The 20,675-nt window shown below is 36.2% G+C and overlaps 1 protein-coding gene across 1 annotated transcript in view; it reads right to left on the bottom strand.

Annotated features, from left to right (window-relative positions):
• The window catches only part of MYOM1 (myomesin 1), a 216,646-nt gene that overhangs the window by 53,135 nt on the left and 142,836 nt on the right, over positions 1–20,675 (bottom strand). The window contains exons 12-17 of the mRNA XM_053714953.1: positions 15,396–15,595; positions 13,286–13,342; positions 11,987–12,111; positions 10,683–10,866; positions 7,566–7,740; positions 5,317–5,438 (exon numbers count right to left, since the gene is read on the bottom strand). Of these exons, the coding sequence (XP_053570928.1) occupies positions 5,317–5,438; positions 7,566–7,740; positions 10,683–10,866; positions 11,987–12,111; positions 13,286–13,342; positions 15,396–15,595 (863 nt within the window). The remainder of the gene's footprint in view (positions 1–5,316; positions 5,439–7,565; positions 7,741–10,682; positions 10,867–11,986; positions 12,112–13,285; positions 13,343–15,395; positions 15,596–20,675) is intronic.

The following is a 20,675-nucleotide window of genomic DNA, read 5'->3' as shown; positions in this document are numbered from 1 at the left end:
TGAGAACTGTAAAACCCACACATTTCAATATTTCATATGCTTTTCTTCATAACTTCCTGCTATAGTTAAACAAGTTGATTTATGGTAATGTTCACACAAAATCTTCTTGCAAGAGTTACAGTTACAGAGCTTTTGAGGCTATTAAGATATATATATTATACATATATATATATATATATATATATATAGATAGATAGATAGATAGATAGATAGATAGATAGATAGATAGATGTATACATATATATGTTTTTTTTTAAATATTTTATTTTAAAATGCAAAGGTAAAAAAATGTTGTTCTATTGTAACACCTAATACAACCAGTTTGGACTTGACAATGTCCGATATGTCGATGACAATGAGTGCTGTGTGATTTTTATATGACTATCACAAATCAACCATTACACATATTGTGGGTTGGTTTGTGGGCTCTTTCCTCCTGCCTTTCTCCCTACCCTTTAAAACTGGGAAACAGTTACACCACACCATAAACACAGCCGCATCCTTGGAGCAGCAATCTTTGCCGTAGACTACAACAAATCTGCCTCAGATAGCGGGCTCCATCTTGAATCTGCCCCCTGGGTTGAAGAATACAAATGTGTGGAGATATGTTATTGCTACTATTAATTTTCTTATCATCCCTATTTAGACCCCATAATTAATACCAAAACATCTAATTAGAAAATGTAAGCCTTGAGAGTTCAGTTGTTCCCCTCACACTAATGTATCAAACAACCAGATCCTTATTTAAAGACAGATAACAATGGGATCTTGATTAAGGCAGGGAAATAACACTTTAGTGTTGTTTTTTTAACTTTTTTTCATTATTATTTTTAGGGATGGAGGGAAGTCTTTAGGTGTTATGGGGCTACCTTGGGTGTTTTATGGGGATTTCAGTTGTTAAAGGAGATTTGCAGTGTTGGACTTGTGTTGGGGGTTTCCTTGTGTGTTAGAGAGTTTGCAGTGTTGGGGATGTATAGGTCTCCTTAAAATGTCTTGGGGGTTGTGATAAGGAGGGGTTTTGGGGGCATAGTGGGGCCAGAGTTGTGAGTGGGGTTGAGTTCATTATAGTTAGCTTTTATGGTGGTGGAAGGTTATAGCTAGGGTTTGTTACTGTTAAGTATGTAGTTAAAATACACAAGATCCCCCTAAGGTAAACTAAGTATGGAAGATTATTTATTTTTGATCATCTGAATTGAGTTTTAGCCTGCATTACATGTGACACGCAGACTTTAGATCAAGTCAAAACATGAATCATGTAAAACGAGAATAAGGGGGCTATAGTGAAAGGCTGCAAATGAAGGCAACAGGACATGGGTGCTTTCCCAATAACTATTTTGAAGATTCCATATGAATAGAAGTTGCTTGAAAATGTAGGCTGTTGTAATGGTACAGTCAGCTATGTAACTGCAGATAGTATTTTGATTGCAAAATTGACAGGGATAGCTTTGTTACTACATAGACACCCTAAGGTCTCGTCAAAAGGTTTAGAAAAAGAAGAAGATGCTCTCTTCCATCAACCACCTTTCCTTGTCATGATCAATCTATCTGTCACTACAACTCCACTCTTACATCGGTCCTTGACAATTTGGCACCTCCTACCATAACTAGGAGGTCACACACTCATCCTAAGACCCGGCATACTCCTCTGACACAGTACCTACACAGATGTACCCGGAATATTTAGCAACATTGGAGAAAATCTCTGTGTTCAGCTGACTTTCTTCACTTAAAGTTTATTTTGAACTCCTATTACTCTGCACTTAACCTTGGTAAGCAAAACTACTTCTCTACTCTTTCTCCAAACCCAAAATGTCTGTTCTTTACTTTCAATACCCTTCTATGCCCACCCCCACCTCCTACTACAACTTCTCTCTTTGTTCAATATTTTGCTATTGATTCAATCAGAAACAAAATCTCTAAACATACTACCAGTCTCCAACCCTCTCAACCACCAAAATCCTCTAAAACCACCAAACTCACAAACTCAGCTCCTTTGCCCCTGTTACTGAGGAAGAAGTTTCTGCCTTAATATTGTCCTCTCACCTACCTGTCCCGTCAAACCCATCCCCTCACAGCTACTCCCCTCCCTCTCTATTACCCTTACCCCTATTCTCAAACACATCATCAACCTCTCTCTCAAAACATGGTATAGTTACCTCATCTCTTAAACATGCATTAGGCACACCTATCCTCAAAAGAACATCTCTCTCTATCCAACCTCCCAAAACAATTACTGCCCTATTTCCTTACTCCACCTTGCCTCAAAACTTCTTGAAAAGCTAGTATATACATGTTTATTCCATTTCCTCACATTAAACTCCCTCCTTGACCCAATGCAATTTGTATTTTGCCCCCAAAACTCCACAGAGACAGCAATCATCAAGGTTACTAATGACCTACTTACAGCTAAATCAAAAGGCCACTTCTCTCTGCTAATCCTTCTTGATCTGTCTGCAGCCTTTGACACTGTTGACCCTCTTTTGCTCTAAACCCTCCAATCATTCAGCATTTGCAGCACTGCCCTCTAAGTCTTTTCCTCCCACCTATCTAACCAGACCTTTAGTTTAGCCATCTCTGGTGCTTCATCTGCCCCTCTACCACTTTCTGTTGGGATACCACATGGCTCTGTCCTTCGCCTCCTTCTCTTCTCAATCTATACATCATCATTAGGCTCCTTAATAAAGTCCTACGGGTTTTAATATCATTTGTATGCTGATGACACCCAAATCTACCTCTCTGTGCCAGACCTTTCCCCTTCCTTGCTAACTAGTGTCACTAACTGCCTTTCTCATATTTCATCTTGGATGTCCTCTCACTACCTTAAGCTAAATCTTTCCATAATTGAGCTCCTTATTTTTCTCCTTTCTTCTAAAATCCCCACCCCAGCTTTCTATAACTATTTATAATAGCATCATTACCATCAACCCCGCACGCCTGATGTCTTGAGGTCACACTTGACTCAGATCTCTCTTTCACTCCTCACATCCAGTCTTAGGCCAACTCCTGCTGTTTCCACTTCATTACACAAGACACAGCTAAGATATTAATCCACTCTCTCATCATTTCCCGCCTTGACTATTGCAACTCCATCCTCTTTTTTCTCCCTATTTGCCATATACTGTATCTCCTTTACAAATCATAACAAATGCCTCTGCCAGGCTGATCTTACTTACACATTGCTCTTCTTCTGCTGCACTTCTCTGCCAATCAGTACTTTTGCAGTTAATGGATATTATTGTATGCTTTTTTTGTCTTATTTAAAAGACAATGGAGACTGAAGTCTTCCATATCTTGCTATTTTAATAGTGTATGTGCATTTATGTTTTAGAAAACAAGCTTGTGTCTGATTTATTAGCTCTCCCTGTTTGTTTTTCTTTGAACTTCTGTATTATTTTTCTAATTTTTAAAAGCGGCAGAAGTGTGTGTTTGAAATTTTCTTTATTTATAGAGTAATTTAAGTGATGTGTTATGCTTACAACCTGATTTTAATGTAAGGGTTACTGCTCTGTTTTATGAGACCTTTATTTAATAAATTTATAAATTTTTATATTTATGTGTTTATCCATGAGACTAGAGTCTGTTTTTCATTTACAGCTTGATGATGTAAAACTCACCATCATGGAGAGAAATCACACAAAAACTTTGGGAGCTTTTTTTTTAGCATTATATTGTAACATATGTGTTTTGAGGGATATTCTCGCCAGAGCGGAGAGCTTTAGATCATCAAAAAGTTGTTCTTATTTTTGTTTTCTGTTAAATTTCTTGCATACTCTATAGCACTGTACAAAACATGTTATGCTTCACATGAGAATAAGGTCTTTTTTGCGGTTCTATTTACTGTCTGTTAAATGGCATTAAAAAGTAAGAAAAATGTGTTTTGTGATTAAATAAATTTACTATAAACTTGGTCTACTTTTAAAATGATTTAAAAAAAATAGTAAATAGAGTTACAATAAAAAGCTTAAACCTGCAGGGTCGGCATGTTAAAATGATGGGCAATGGCGAGAAGCACACACATGGACAGGAACTATGATAAGCAGATATGGTTTATAAATAAAATTAGATGGAGATTCCATGGGATTTTAACCTGATGAAGTCCTTAATTCAAGACTTACATTTCTGCTCCCGTCCTCCTTTGGGTGTTGATGGTATAGGGGCCACAGACTCCTTACTTGCATTTGTTTTACTTACTCCTGTACTTTCCAGCTTATCAGGTTTACTGGGTGAGATATTTTTTGGTTTAGTATGGCTATCTGGTAAAGTGTCTGTGGCAAAGCAAGGCTGAGTGGACTCATGCTTGACTTCCCGACATGCAGGGGAGTCTGTTAGTCCATCAGCAACACAATTCAGTTCATGGCACGCACCATGTGGCAAGCCTCCTCCTAAAACATCCAGGAGATAACAGAGACAATTTAAAAATTAGCTCTCTCATTGTTAAACCCCTCTACCATTTAGAGATGCATATAATAACAATATTGTTGCAGAGTACGATCATAAACACATTGCATGATGTATTTGTTGCTTTAGGAAATAATACAATGATACTAGCTTATTATTTTATAAATAGCCAATGAGGTATGAGCATCCCAAAGTAATTCATATAGCTATTCATTAGATTGATGTTCTACCATAACATATTTTAATTTATACTATTAAATGATTTAACCAAGTGTTATTGTAAAGCAACAAATACTTATTTTCAATAAAGTCAAGCATCCAAAAATATAGCTACAACTAGAAGCCTTTATACAATCCAACCTTTTTCATGTTAATTATGTTCTGTTCATGCAACATAAAAAGACAGGATGAGCATGTAAATAACAAGATGGCAAACACGCATTCATGTATTAGTTAACTACAATACAAAGGAAACATTGCAGACCTCGTGTGATCCAGAGAAATAGGAATTGATGTATTGGATGATGCATAGGAAACATGCAGACATCATATGGTCCAGAATTGGAATTGATGTAATACCAAGTATTAGATCTGCAATTCCATACCCATGGAGTGAGCAAAGCTAACATTTTATACAATGGACAGCAAGAGACATCAGGGTTGGTGAAAAGTGTAAACTTATGCAGAATAACTTCATGGATTAACTGTGATAGGATTGTGATGAGGCATTAACATGATGCGGAGAACCAAGATGGAAGGATATGTGGATAACACTGTAATGTAACATCACTGGTTAAATGAAAATATTATAACAAGAAAAAAATGTAATCCCCTCCCTTCCCAAACAAAGAAAGAAAAAAACATGTGCTAGATAACAACAGACTAACTGCATCATCTACAGTTCACAGGGGGACTTACCAATGGCAGCTTGCACCTCAATAGCTTCAGAGTCTGATGAGTAATCACTGAGCCCAGCTGCATTTACAGCTCTGACCCGGAAGACGTATTTCTCACCAGTAATAAGACCATGGCATATAAACCTTTATGATCAAAACAAAAAGTGTATTTTAGTCAAAGTTTTATATTAGCTGCAAAGTATTAAATTAAATGGAAACAAATCCTTTAGATTTATTTTTACAACTGAAATAAGTGGTTTTGTTCATTAAAGCACCATGCCATATAATTAAACGTCTGTACCCTAGTATTGGTCTTTGTGTATAAAGAGAAAGAGATACAATAAGCAGATTTGGTTCTTCCAGTTAACTCTGCCCATTTGAATAGACATGTTCTTGAGCACAATAGGTGACGGTTTCAATGAGCAAAAAAATCTTATTTAAAAAACAAAAATAATCTGCAATTTAAAATAGTGCAACACATTATCTATAAGATTAAGATTAGGACTTTGAATGGGCCACTTAAGGATATTCACATAGCTTTTTGGCAGACTGAAAAAGGTTCTCCAGCAGTATTCTCCTGTATTTTGCTCCATCCAATCTATCTCATCTATCAACAAAACCTTTTCCTATACCATAGCCAAGTCAGTCTCATATTTTTTTAGCAAACTCCAGAAGTGCCTTCATATGGCTGGTTTTAAATAATGGCTTGTTTCATGTCACCCTCCCATACAGACCATTTTGATGCAGAGCTTTTGAAATTGTTCACTTCTGCACGTTTACTCCAGATCGATCCTATAAAGTGACTCTTCATGTTTCCATCATAAATATTCTTTTAGTATTTTTGCTGAGCTTCTGATAATTATCTTTTCTCTGCAATGTCTTATTTGTGTTATGTAGCCTCTACTTCTATGTAAATGATCTATCAGTGCTAACTGGGATGTCCAAACACTTTGATTTTACTTTGTAATCTATTCCAAACTGATGCAGTTTGAGTACTCTGTCTCTTACTGCTGTGAAATACTATTTATTCTTCACTGTCACCGCTTGCCTTCAGATCTAGAGCCTGACCAAAGATCGTTATCTAGGGTGGGACTTTTATCCAGAAAACAATGCTTGTTAATTAAATGCCTCAGCCAATTGTTAGCAAATTGCCAATACAGTATTTTTTCCAGCTGTGTAAATATGGATTTTAAAGAGTAGAGTGGTTAAATATATTTTGCAAACGGCCTATTTTATTCAAAATATTTTTCAAAGTAAATATCATCTTAAAATAGTTTTTTTTTTCGAGATTACATATTTTCAGATAAAATATCACACAGAACAAAAGTTCAATATATAGACAGTTTTTTTAGTGAAAAGTAAGAATTGGTCTAGGGTCTGAATCCTTTTGAAAAGCACTGCATGTATTCACACGGTTTGAACATTGCATACAATTACTACACATACTAATTTCTATCATATAACAAGATGGTAAATTCTGAGATCTGATGGACTTCATCTTAGGGTTGTTGCAACTCCCACTGTTTTTTAGTCCTATTAAAGCCCAAAAGAATATTTCAGAACAAATAATTAATACTTTTAGGACATTAACTGCTAAAATTGACAATAATGATGAGAATTCTATAAATTAATATTCAAGTTTCATGTAATCATATTCTGAATATGAGTTTTACTTTTATCTGCAGTAGTCACTAAGGGGCCGATTTATAAAAGTGCGAGCGGACATGATACAATGTAGCGTATCATGTCCACCACATATCGATAAATGCCGACATATATCATTGCACAAGCAGTTCTTGTGAACTGCTTGTGCAATGCTGCCCCCTGCAGATTCATGTATTGTATGTATTGAGTATTTGTAAAGCGAGGCTAATCACCCATAAGGGTCTCAAGGCGCTGCTCATTTTATTGACCTCGGGAGGATGAAAGGCTGAGTGGACCTCACCGGGGATCGAACGTGCAACCCTTGGGTTGCTACAGACCTCAGCCACAGTGCCTTAGCATGCTGAGCTATCTGTCATGGCCAATCGGCCGCTAGCAAGGGGTGTCAATCAGCCCGATCGTATAGGATTGGGCGGATTGATGTCCGCAGCCTCAGAGCAGGCAGACAAGTTATGGAGCAGCTGTATTTAGACCGCAGCTTCATAACTGCTGTTTCTGACAAGCCTGAAGGCTCGCGTGGAAACAGGGGCATCAAGCTCCATTCGGAGCTTGATAATTCGGTCCCTAAGCATTGTTTATCTCATAGGGCAGTAACATTCAGCTGTTTACCTCTTGCCTTTCACAGGGTTATTGTTACATGGTTCCCACTGTCCAGACCCAGCAATGCTGGCTTCAACGTAATACCCGACCAGCTCCCTGGCATCTTTGGATTCTGTCCAGGTAACAACCACAGACGTGTCTGTATTTCTTGTGGGCACAATATTACTTGGTGCCTTAGGGATATCTATATTCAACAGGAAAATAAATACTTCTGATTAAAGGAGTCTATGTAAGTCAGATGGCAAATAGCAAAAGTTGTTAGAGTTATAGAAGGGACATTGTAGTGGAAAAATACATGCTTGAATGAGTTACAGCATCTAGTTCATTTTTCTACTAATGCTTCTGATTAGTGTGTATGGTAACAGAAAAAATGGTGGCATCAAATACTGAATAGCTTGGAACATTTTCCTAGTAAGAAAAAAAAAGTTTCTAGTTGGTCAGGTCACATGATATGATTAAACTAAAATGCTAAGAAAGGAGAAAAGACGACATCTATTGGCCACACATTTAAAGAGATATGAAACCCAAAACAAAGATTTTGTGATTCAGACATTGCATACAGTCTTAAAATGTTTTCCATTTTACTTATATTACCAAATTTGCTTTGTTAACCATGGTATTCTTTGTTGAAGAGATACCTAGGTAGATGTCTGGAGCACTACATGGCAGAAAATAGTGCTGTCATGTAGTGCTCTTGCAAATGGATTCGATTAATGCAAAACTGCTGCCATATTGTGCTCTAGACATGTGCACGCTCCTGAGCTTACGGTTCTGCTTTTCAACAAAATATATTAAGAGAATGAAGAAAATTTGATAATAGAAGTGAATTGGATGCTCTATCTCAGTGTTTCTCAACTCCAGTACTCAGGGCCCTTAACAGGCCAGATATTCATTATATCTTAACTAGAACACAGGTGAAATAATCAGCTGATCAGTAACCATGGTTACTAACCTGCTCTCACCCTTCAGATGATTATTTCACCTGTGCTCTAGTTAATATATAATGAATATCTGGCCTGTTAAGGGTGCTGAGTACTGGAGTTGAGAAACACTGCTCTATTTGAATCTTGAAAGAAAAATGTTGGGTTTCATGTCCCTAACTAAACATTATATAAAAACTATTGTATTAATAAAAATGATCCTTACTCAGGATCACAAAAAATCAACAGTAAAAACTTACATTTTAATAATTCATGCTAAGATGGCAACCAGGCCGTACAGTTAAAATAACCACAAGGGTTAATGATAACCAATGTCTGATAGATTACGGAGGTCATTAACACATCTGATCCACACAATATTCCTTTATCACAGTATTTACTGCATGCACATTAGAGACATTGCAACATTCGAAATATGAAACGAATTTTAACACGTTAGTTCATTCGTTTAGAACTACAAATGTTTGTACAACATTCTAACATTCGTTTAATGTAATAGTATTTCTAATGCTTTCTTGAAATATAATACTCAATTTGACTTTTGCAATTTGAAAAATTCAAATAGATATATTTTTAAATCTTTAAATGTTATATTTGAATTATGCAATATTCAAAATAGAAACATTTCAATCCATATATTTTTTATCTATTATGTATCAATTTATTAAAGTCCCTAACACATGAACTATTGAACTTCTGAATAGTATTTGTTAAATCAAATGTTAAATTCGAAATTTCTAATGAGGATATTCAATCTAATTATGAACATTAGAAAATAAAAGTAAGATTTAAAAACCAGAAATAACATTTGATTACCGAATTTTAATGGATATTTCTTCTTATCAACATTCGATTGTCTAAAACAAATGTCTACAGGACTATTTGTTGTACCAAAAGAATTGCACTTTAAGCACATTCGTCCATCCCTAATTCACATACATCTGGGGAGACTTTGGGGCCAAATTATCAAGCTCTGAATGGACAGAAATCAAGCCAATCGAATACGATCGGGTTGATTGACACCCCCTGCTAGTGGCCGATTGGCCGCAAATCTGCAGGGGGAGGCATTGCACAAGCAGTTCACAAGAACTGCTTGTGCAATGATAAATGCTGACAGCGTATGCTGTCTGCATTTATCGATGTGCAGCGGACATGATACGCTCGCACTTTTATAAATCGCCCCCTTTTCCTACAAGTGCTTACACTGTGATTGTGTGAATTCCCAATAAACTGGTACAGGGCAATGTGCTTAACACTATTTTAAGTGACACACAGTAAAAATAAATCTGACCATTAATATTACCAATCACAAACTTTTTATGACCTTCTTAACCAATTGGATGTTGGTTGTCATTAATCCATGTTATTTTTACTGTTGTTGTTTTATGGCTGTTTAGTTATTTTAACATGTATTATTAAAAGTTTATTTTTAAGGACTTAAGATCTTGAGTAATAGTCACATTTCATAAATACATTTTGTTTTTTTCTTGAAATTATAGTTTTTTTAATGTTACTTTAAAGGGACAGTAAAGTCATAATTAGACATTCATGATTTAGTCAGTGCAAACAATTTTAAACAACTGTCCATTTTACTTCCATTATTTAATTTGCTTCCTTATCTTTTTATCCTTTGCTAAAAGGTTTATCTAGGAAAGCTCAAGAGCAGCAATGAACCTAGGTTCTAGCTGCTGTTTGGTGGCTGCATATATATACTGATTGTCATTGGCTTTCCCATGTGTTCAGTTAAAAACCAGTAGTGCATTGCTGCTCTTTCAACAAATGATACCAAGAGAATGAAACAAATTTGAAAATAGAAGTAAACTGGAAAGTTGTTTAAAATTGTATGTTCTACCTAAATCATGAAATCATTTTTTGGGGGTTTCATGACCCTTTAAGGAATTGGACCCCCCCCCCCCCAATTGACACTGGAATTGCAAAAGTAACTTGAAGAGAGTAAGTATACAGTATTCAATAGTTTTAACTGATTAGGACCCCTTGGGGCAACACTTTAGCTTCTGACAAGTGGGATGAATGTCTATTATCTTGTATTCAACATTGCTTATTTGGGTTACTGAATATAGCCAATGATTTCCATAATTGTACCCAATAATATAGGTAAGGACTAAATGTTCTTTTTAAACTAAATAAGAATTTTAACAAACAAGTCTTGCTAAGTATTACTTACCAAGCTTGTCACCCACAACAGTAGACTCAGTTGCCTCAGAAGGTTCACCAACACCAGCAGAATTACAGGATCGCACACGAAAACTATATGATTTTCCTTCCGCCAGATCAAAAAGTGCAAACCGTGGAGACTTGACTGGGATCTCTGTGTTAACTCTCTGCCAGTTATCTGTGTTAGCAACACTCTATGGAGAAATTACAATGTACAATGCAATCTAGTCAGTATATTGTCTTGAGTACCCAAGTTGACAAAAGGTTATTGTGTATGATAACAAATAGACATGGGATAATATTATACAACTGCCCCTTACATCTAAATTTACACTTTATAAGAGATATTACCTTTAGTATATTACCTTTAAGTAACAAAGCAAACACTTTTTACATGGGGTTTTTCAAAAGAAAGAGAGAGAAAGGGGGAGTATATAAGAGAGAAACAGAGAGAGATTAAAATAGAGGCAAAAAGTGTGTGTGGTAGAGACCAGAGAGGGAATGGGAACATACAAAATAAGAGAGAGTGAGAAGGGTATAGATACAAGGAGAGAGAGAAAAGATAGAAAGATTGAGAAGAGAAAGAGATAGAGTGAGGAATGGGAGAGAGAGTAAACAAGAGATACAGAGAGAGAGAAAGTATGTGTGTGAGAGAGGGAGAGAGCAAGAGAGAGAGAGAGAGACAAGAGAGAGAGAGAGAGACAAGAGAGAGAAAAAGTATGTGTGTGTGTGAGAGAGATAAACAGAAGAGAGAGTAAACAAAATACACAAAAAAAGAGAGAATTAGAGAGAAAGAGAGAGAGAGAGAGAGAGAGAGAGAGAGAATGTGTTTATGGGAGAGAGAAAGTGTGTGTGTGAGTGAGTGTGTGTGAGAGAGAGAGAGAGAGAGAGAGAGAGAGAGAGAGAGAGAAAGTATGTGTGTGAGAGAGAGAGAGACCAGAGAAAGAGTAAACAAGATATACAAAAAGAGAGAATTAAAAAGAGATAGAAAGTGTTTGTAGGAGAGAGAGAGAGATAAAGTGTGTGTGTGTGTGAGAGAGAGAGAGAGAAATAATTAAAAAGATAGAGGAGAGAGAGTGTGTGTGTGAGAGAGAGAGAGACGGGAGAGAGAGAAAACAAGATATACAGCAGAGAGAGATAATTAAAAAGAGAGAGAGCAAAACAATTAGGGGTAGATATAGAGAAAGGAAGAGAGAGAGGAGAGATAGAAAGTGAGAGAATGAGAGGAGGGAAGAAAGAGAGAGGGAGGGAGTAGATGGAGTAAGACAGAGATACAGAGAGAGATGGTACCTTATTTTGTATTATTTACCTTACCTTTTCCACATAGTACATGACACCTTCGTGACCACGTTCACCAGGGGGTTTCCAGCTAAGCACAACATAGTTTTTGGTGGCTTCTGTTACAGTAAGATCAGATGGGGGCCCAGGAATCACTCCCTCTGTAATTTGTTTTTACAAATGAATTTAATGCAGAGCCTTCTGATATTTCAGAAATAACATGATACTGTAGGTTTAATCCTGTATATTGATTTCGGCATCTCATCCATGTGCCATCTTTATTAGTTTTCAAATACATTTTTGTTTGCATGAATTCATTGATTAAACATTTATATTTGTGCTCAAGGACCAGTTGCTCACTGGTTGATAAGAACATACCACAAACAGCTATTGGTGGATAATGGGTGCAATGCAACAAGCATATAAACAAAAGTTTAGCTTTGTAAGGTCTGTAAAACACATTTCTCAAACTAAATACGTAAATAAATAATCTTACAACGGTAAAATATCTTAAAAAAAAAAAAAATACTTTTATGTCTATTAAACTGATTATTTGCGGGTGATACATAATATCTGATATTAATACCCAAATTAACGGTGTTGTTACAAGAATAATTGGATAGAAATATGAGGTGCTTAGATACTAATTTGACTTCTTTATACAGAATGTACCTTTAACCCTAAAAAAAATCCAATTAAACATCCATGTGCTTAATCTTTCCAGTAATTAAACACTTTGAAATGATACCTTCTATGTACTGACCTCTCCTACAAATGGTACTTAATCTATCATCCTTAAAGGGACATAAAACAAGTTGGGATAGAGACAAAATAATATAATATGTACTTTAATTACTTTACCTGCAAATTTATACTGCAGTGCCTCACCATTAACCCTTTATTTTTAGTTTCTGAATTGTAAAGCTCTAACTCCCCCCACACAATTCCTTTTATGGCTGTATCTATGTTTATTGTTCTTTTGGTAAAATGCAAAAGTGAATAGGGATTATCTGCTGGAGCAAGCCTAGAAGCTGTGAACTCAGTTGAAATGCAATGCCTGTGTCTAAACACTGATAAGATGGGTGGAGTTGGATACTCCAGGCAGCTTAGCTATAATTCATTTAGCTTATTTTTGAAAATTATTTTAAAATACTTGCCAGCAATTTTTAAACAATTTTTTATGCAAACTATTTTAAATTAATTAGCCCTTTTAGGACATGCACAGATCTCAACCTGTTTATGGCACTTTAAAAGCACAAAGGACTAAATTGATCATTCTGGGCCTGGACCCTGTGGCTGTGAGGTATGAGTCTCTTATCTCACTAACATATTTACCAGAAGGTTCTTCTTCAGTAACAATGATTTGACCAGTCCATGGAGCAGAGGGACGCGCTGAAACATAATCATAATGAATGTGGCTGAATTAGACCAATAATTAACATACAGAAAAGAAATCTAACATTTTCAAATTATTTACAAATGTTAATTTAGCAGCATATTTTCCTCTTTCTGAATAGATCATTTCTGATAATGGGTAATGTTTACTGTTGTTAATAATCATTATAAAATAATTACATTGTACATTTGTTAACATTCCCTTTTGTTTCACAGTTAGCTTATACTGGCAGAAATTACATTACAAGAATAAATTCAACTTTTACCACCCCTATATTGTGGCTGCAAAATAAATAAACACATAAATAAAAATATCACTACTATTGTTTCACCTCACCCCTTTCTTTATGTCTGGGATTCATCGGATGCAATGTTTTATTTGTTTTGTTCTAATTTCTACAGATCAGCTAAAACATTTTCTAAACAGGCCAGCAATTCTATTATATATAAGGACCTTTACTTGATAATACAGCCCATTAATTTCTCATTGGTATGTAACATTTTATTTCAGAATACACCATGGGGCATATTTATCAAGCTCCGAATGGAGCTTGATGCCCCTTGTTACAGAAGTTATGAAGCAGCGGTCTATAGACCGCTGCTCCATAACCTGTCGGCCTGCTCTGAGGCAGCGGACAGAAATCAAGCCGATCGAATACGATCGAGTTGATTGACACCCCCTGCTAGTGGCCGATTGGCCGTGAATCTGAAGGGGGTGGTATTGCACCAGCAGTTCACAAAAACTGCTGGTGCAATGATAAATGCCGACAGCGTATGCTGTCTGCATTTATCAATGTGCAGCGGACATGATACGCTACTTTGCATCATGTCCGCTCGCACTATCATAAATATGCCCCTAACTTTTATTTTTTATTCTGACCGTATATTAGGAAAGTATAATTAACTGAAGTCTCATTTCAAATACGTTCTAACTACAATTATGGGTGTTATTAAAGGGACAGTCAAGTCCAAAAAAAACTTTCATGATTCAGATAGAGCATGTAATTTTAAAGAACTTTCCAATTTACTTTTATTGCTTTGTTTCTTTGGTATTCTTAGTTGAAAACTAAACCTAGGAAGTTCATATGCTAATGTATTAGACCTTGAAGGCCGCCTCTAATCTAAATGCATTTTAACAGTTTTTCACCACTAGAGGGCTATAGATAACATTGAGCTCATGCATAAGAATTTACCCAAGAGTGAGCACTAATGGGCTAAAATGCAAGTCTGTCAAAAGAACTGAAATAAGGGGGCAGTCAGCAGAAGTTTAGATACAATGTAATTACAGAGGTAAAACGTGTATTATTATAACTGTGTTGGTTATGTAAAACTGGGTAATGGGTAATTAAGGGATTATCTATCTTTTAAAACAAAAACAATTCTGGTGTTGACAGTCCCTTTAAAAATCTTTTAACATTCCAGTTTTGTAATTTTTGTACCACCTTCCTCTAGACAATATTCTGGTTTCAGGAAAACACTCATGTTTGAATATTTAGGCCATGAGAACTAGCGCAGCGAAGGGTGCAAGGGGATTAGTTTTCTGAGACAAACTAAACAAATTAAAGTTTTGCTAAATCTTTTGAAAACCTGTTTTTTTTCTAAAGGAGTGAAATAGCTCATATTTTAAAAATGTTTTATCCAACCAGGTGTGTGCAGGCTACTTCCTAGAAGGCTTGATTACAAATCATACTACTGTATATTTGATTTAGCCATAACATTTAAAAGAATAAATTGGGAAATTTTGATAAATGTAATCAACCTAGATACACAGAAGTAATTTTGTGCTATTGATTTACAGACAACAATTCCTAATCCTATGCTGAAGGGATTAAAGAATTGCTTTTAAATCCCTCATTTTAAATCTATACTGTACACTTAAATAAAAAAGTTGTCACAAAAATATTTATAAAAAGCGAAAAAATAGTAGTGATTTAAAAAATAAAAAAATTATACTGTGCCAATAGTTTTTTTTTTTAGCTGCTATCTTTTTCAAAATAAAAAATATATTAATCTAGCAAACTGTATAATACTAATTATAAACAAAACTTACTTTTAATTCTAGCTCTGTCAGATGGGTCAAGTGCAGCAACTGGTTCTGACACTCTGGACGGTCTGCTTATTCCAGTTTTATTTACAGCTCTCACACGATAAATGTAAGAACGTCCTTCAATTAATCCAGTTACCGGGAAGCGTGCAAATTTCACAGGTGTGTCATTGCACTGGGTCCAGTGATTGGTACCAACTTCACATCTAATGATAGAAAGGAATATAATAAAATATAAAACAACATAAAAACACAATGCTCTTTCTATATACAAGCCATGAATAAAACAGTGATTGTATCTTATATGCATTCTTTTGCTATTGGGCTATTTTGCCTGCATTATTTTTAGCGCTTGAGATCTTTTGTTTCAAATACAGTTTTAACACAGCGATCCCTTAATAGGGTAATTGCCGCAAATACAATAATCACTGCTAAACAGCCTCTTTCATTCTTATTAGAACTCTTCAGTAGCAGATAGATTTCTGATTGCTGCTTAGGTAAAGATCATTTCAGGGTTTAATCAAAACTCATTAAAATTATGGTGGAGATAAAAGTTTGAGATTAAAAGAGTTCTAATAAGAATGAAACAGGCTGTCTAGTAGTGATTTCTGTATTTGCTGCATTCATCCTATTAAGGGATCGCTGTGTTAAAACAGTATTTGAAGCAAAAAGTCTGAGATTTTGCATATCTAATTTGCATATCTTACCCAGAATCCTCTTGTGCATTGATTACAATATATATGGAGTTTTACTGAGGAAAAGCAACGGGGATACTTGCCTAGATGTGCTAATTTCCTATGCAATTTTTTTATTGAGATATATATATATATATATATATATATATATATATATATATATATATATACATACATAACCTTTACAGCCAGTAGGCATGATACCATTTGAGCAATGTTTTAGCAAGATGCTATTTACATACATGCACATCTGCTGTTTATTAATGCAAGTGCACATTTTCTATTTGACAGAATAAAAAAAAAAGGTTTTGCTATCCATCTGACGGAAAACATGTGAATCATAATTTGAAAAGTATTATATTAAATGGGAAATAACATAAAATAGATCTCTGCTCTAACTTACAGATTTATTCTGGCTACCAAAGTTACAAAGATATCCGGTCCTCACAGAAAACCCCCCAAATAAATACAAAAAGACAATCAGGTAGATTACGAGTTGTGTGTTCGTCTTTTAACGCTGAAAAAATTGTAATTTCAGCGTTAAAACAGCAACGCAGGCATTACAAGTCTTGTCGGTATAGCTGTACCGCAAGCCTTTTAGCCTGTAATGCAACGTCAGTCCCGTACTCGTAAAAATTACGTTTATTTCATGGGACTTCCATAGCGCTGCCATTACGAGTTTTGCGGTGAGGCTAAAAAGCTTGCGTTACACCCTATAAAACACGATCCATACCGCCATATGAGAGCAGTAGTTATGAGTTTTACGCAACAAAACTGTTACATAAAACTCATAACTAAACTGCTACAAAGTACAATAACACCCATAAATTACCATTAACCCCAAAACCGAGGCCCTCCCGCATCACAAATACTATATTAAACTTATTAACCCCTAATCTGTCGCTCCCGAAATCGTTGCCACTAATAACATTTATTAACCCCTATTCCGCCACTTCCTGACATTGTCACCACTATAATAAAGGTATTAACCCCTAAACTGCCGCCCTCTCGCATCGCAAACACTATTTAAATATTATTAACCCCTAATCTGCAGTCCGCCCCAATCGACCCCCCTTATACTAAAGTTAATATCCCCTATTCCTCCGCTCCCTGACACCACCGCCACTATAATAAACCTATTAACCCCTAAACTGCAAGCCCCCACAACGAAATATACTAAATTAAACTATTAACCCCTAAACCGAAAGCCCCCCACATCGCAATAAACTAATTTAAACTTATACTAAAGTTAATATCCCCTATTCCGCCGCTCCCCGACACCGCTGCAACTATAATAAACCTATTAACCCCTAAACTGCAAACCCCCCACAACGAAATATACTAAATTAAACTATTAACCCCTAAACCGAAAGCCCCCACATCGCAATAAACTAATTTAAACTAGTAACCCCTAAACCTAAAGCCCCCCTAACTTTATATTAAAATTACAATTTCCCTATCTTATACTAAAGTTAATATCCCCTATTCCGCTGCCCCCCGACACCGCCGCCACTATAATAAACCTATTAACCCCTAAACTGCAAGCCCCCCACAACGAAATATACTAAATTAAACTATTAACCCCTAAACCGAAAGCCCCCCACATCGCAATAAACTAATTTAAACTAGTAACCCCTAAACCTAAAGCCCCCCTAACTTTATATTAAAATTACAATTTCCCTATCTTAAATTAAAACGTACCTGTCAAATTAAAAAAAACTAAGTTTAAACTAACTATTGAACTAAAATTAAACTAAATACCAATTAAAGAAAACTAAAATACACATAAAAAAATCCTAACACTACTATAAAAATTACAAAGTATCTAATTACAAAAAATAAAAAATACTCAATTACAAAAAATAACAAACACTAAATTTACAAAAAATAACAAACGAAATTATCAAAAATAAAAAAGAATTACACCTAATCTAATAGCCCTATAAAAATAAAAAGCCCACCCAAAATAAAAAAAACTCCTATCCTACAATAAACTGCCAATAGCCCTTAAGAGGGCCTTTTGTGGGGCATTGCCCCAAAGAAATCGGCTCTTTTACCTGTAAAACAAACACAAAGACCCCTAACTGTTAAACCCAGCACCTATACCAACCCCCAAAATAATAAACCTAACTCTAACAAAAATCTAAGCTACCCATTGCCCTGAAAAGGGCATTTGTATGGGCATTGCCCTTAAAAGGGCATTCAGCTCTTTTTGCTTGCCCTGAAAAGGGTATTCAGCTCTTTTAAGAAAAGCTCAAACCCTAAACTAAAAAAAAACACCCAAAAAAGTTATAAAAATCCTAACACTAACCCCCGAAGATCCACTTACAGTTCCTGATCCTGAAGTCTGGACATCCAGGCAGCGAGAGGTCTTCATCCAGGCAGCGAGGTTTTCATCCATCCAGGCGGCGTCTTCTATCTTCATCCAGGCGGCATCTTCTATCTTCATCCCGGTGGCGTCTTCTATCTTCATCCCGGTGGACACCGGGATAAAGATAGAAGATGCCGCTTGGATGAAGATAGAAGCCGCCGCCTGGATGAAGACCTCTCGCCGCCTGGATGTCCGGACTTCAGGAACTGTAAGTGGATCTTGGGGGGTTAGTGTTAGGATTTTTAACCTTTTTTGGGTTGGGTTTTTTTTAGTTTAGGGTTTGGGCTTTTCTTAAAAGAGCTGAAAGCCCTTTTAAGGGCAATGCCCATACAAATGCCATTTTCAGGGTAATGGGTAGCTTAGGTTTTTGTTAGAGTTAGGTTTATTATTTTGGGGGGGTTGGTTGGGTGGTGGGTTTTACTGTTGGGGGGTTTTAGTGTTTTTTTTTTTTACAGGCGAAAGATTTTCTTTGGGGCAATGCCCCACAAAAGGCCCTTTCAAGGGCTATTGGTAGTTTATTGTAGGCTAGGGTTTTTTTATTTGAGGTGGGCTATTTTTATAGGGCTATTAAATTAGGTGTAATTGTTGGGTTTTTTTAAATAATTTTATTTGTTATTTTTCGTAATTTAGTGTTTGTTATTTCTCCAACATTGGTGTGTCCGGTCCACGGCGTCATCCTTACTTGTGGGAATATTCTCTTCCCCAACAGGAAATGGCAAAGAGTCCCAGCAAAGCTGGTCACATGATCCCTCCTAGGCTCCGCCCATCCCAGTCATTCTCTTTGCCGTTGCACAGGCAACATCTCCACGGCGATGGTTAAGAGTTTTTTGGTGTTTAAATGTAGTTTTTATTCTTCTATCAAGTGTTTGTTATTTTAAAATAGTGCTGGTATGTACTATTTACTCTGAAACAGAAAAGGATGAAGATTTCTGTTTGTAAGAGGAAGATGATTTTAGCAGACAGTAACTAAAATCGATTGCTGTTTCCACACAGGACTGTTGAGATGAAGTAACTCCAGTTGGGGGAAACAGTTAGCAGACTTTTCTGCTTAAGGTATGACTAGCCATATTTCTAACAAGACCATGTAATGCTGGAAGGCTGTCATTTCCCCTCATGGGGACCGGTAAGCCATTTTCTAAGTCAAACATAAAAGAATAAAGGGCTTAAAAAAGGGCTTAAAAACTGGTAGACATTTTTATGGGCTAAAACAATTGCTTTATTGGGGCATATTATGCAGATTCTAGCTAATAATTGGCATTATAATCTTGGGGAACGTTTAAAAAACGGCAGGCACTGTGTTGGACACCTTTTTTAGTCTGGGGGCCTTTCTAGTTATAGACTGAGCCTCATTTTCGCGCCATTACTGCGCAGTTGTTTTTGGAGAGCAAGGCATGCAGATGCATGTGTGAGGATCTAAGAATCACTAAAAAAGCTTCTAGAAGGCGTCATTTGGTATCGTATTCCCCTCTGGGCTTGGTTGGGTATCAGCAAAGCATATAGCTGGGACTGTATAGGGGTCAAATTTAAAAACGGCTCCGGTTCCGTTATTTTAAGGGTTAAAGCTCTGAAATTTGGTGTGCAATACTTTTAATGCTTTAAGACACTGTGGTGAAATTTTGGTAATTTTTGAACAATTCCTTCATACTTTTTCCCATATTCAGTAATAAAGTGTTTTCAGTTTGAAATTTAAAGAGACAGTAACGGTTTTATTTTAAAACGTTTTTTGTGCTTTGTTGACAAGTTTAAGCCTGTTTAACATGTCTGTACCATCAGATAAGCTATGTTCTATATGTATGAAAGCCAATGTGTCTCCCCATTTAAATTTATGTGATAATTGTGCCATAGTGTCCAAACAAAGTAAGGACAGTAATGCCACAGATAATGATATTGCCCAAGATGATTCCTCAAATGAGGGGAGTAAACATGATACTACATCATCCCCTACTGTGTCTACACCAGTTTTGCCCACACAGGAGGCCCCTAGTACATCTAGTGCGCCAATACTTATTACCATGCAACAATTAACGGCTGTAATGGATAACTCCATAGCAAATATTTTATCCAAAATGCCTACTTATCAGAGAAAGCGCGATTGCTCTGTTTTAAACACTGAAGAGCAAGAGGGCGCTGATGATAACTGTTCTGACATACCCTCACACCAATCTCAAGGGGCCATGAGGGAGGTTTTGTCTGATGGAGAAATCTCAGATTCAGGAAAAA

The sequence above is a fragment of the Bombina bombina genome, chromosome 5, assembly GCF_027579735.1.
Source record: "Bombina bombina isolate aBomBom1 chromosome 5, aBomBom1.pri, whole genome shotgun sequence".
In the NCBI taxonomy this organism is placed as follows: Eukaryota; Metazoa; Chordata; class Amphibia; order Anura; family Bombinatoridae; genus Bombina; species Bombina bombina.
Note: the sequence above shows the minus strand (reverse complement) of the source record. Positions and strands in the feature narration are given on the sequence as shown.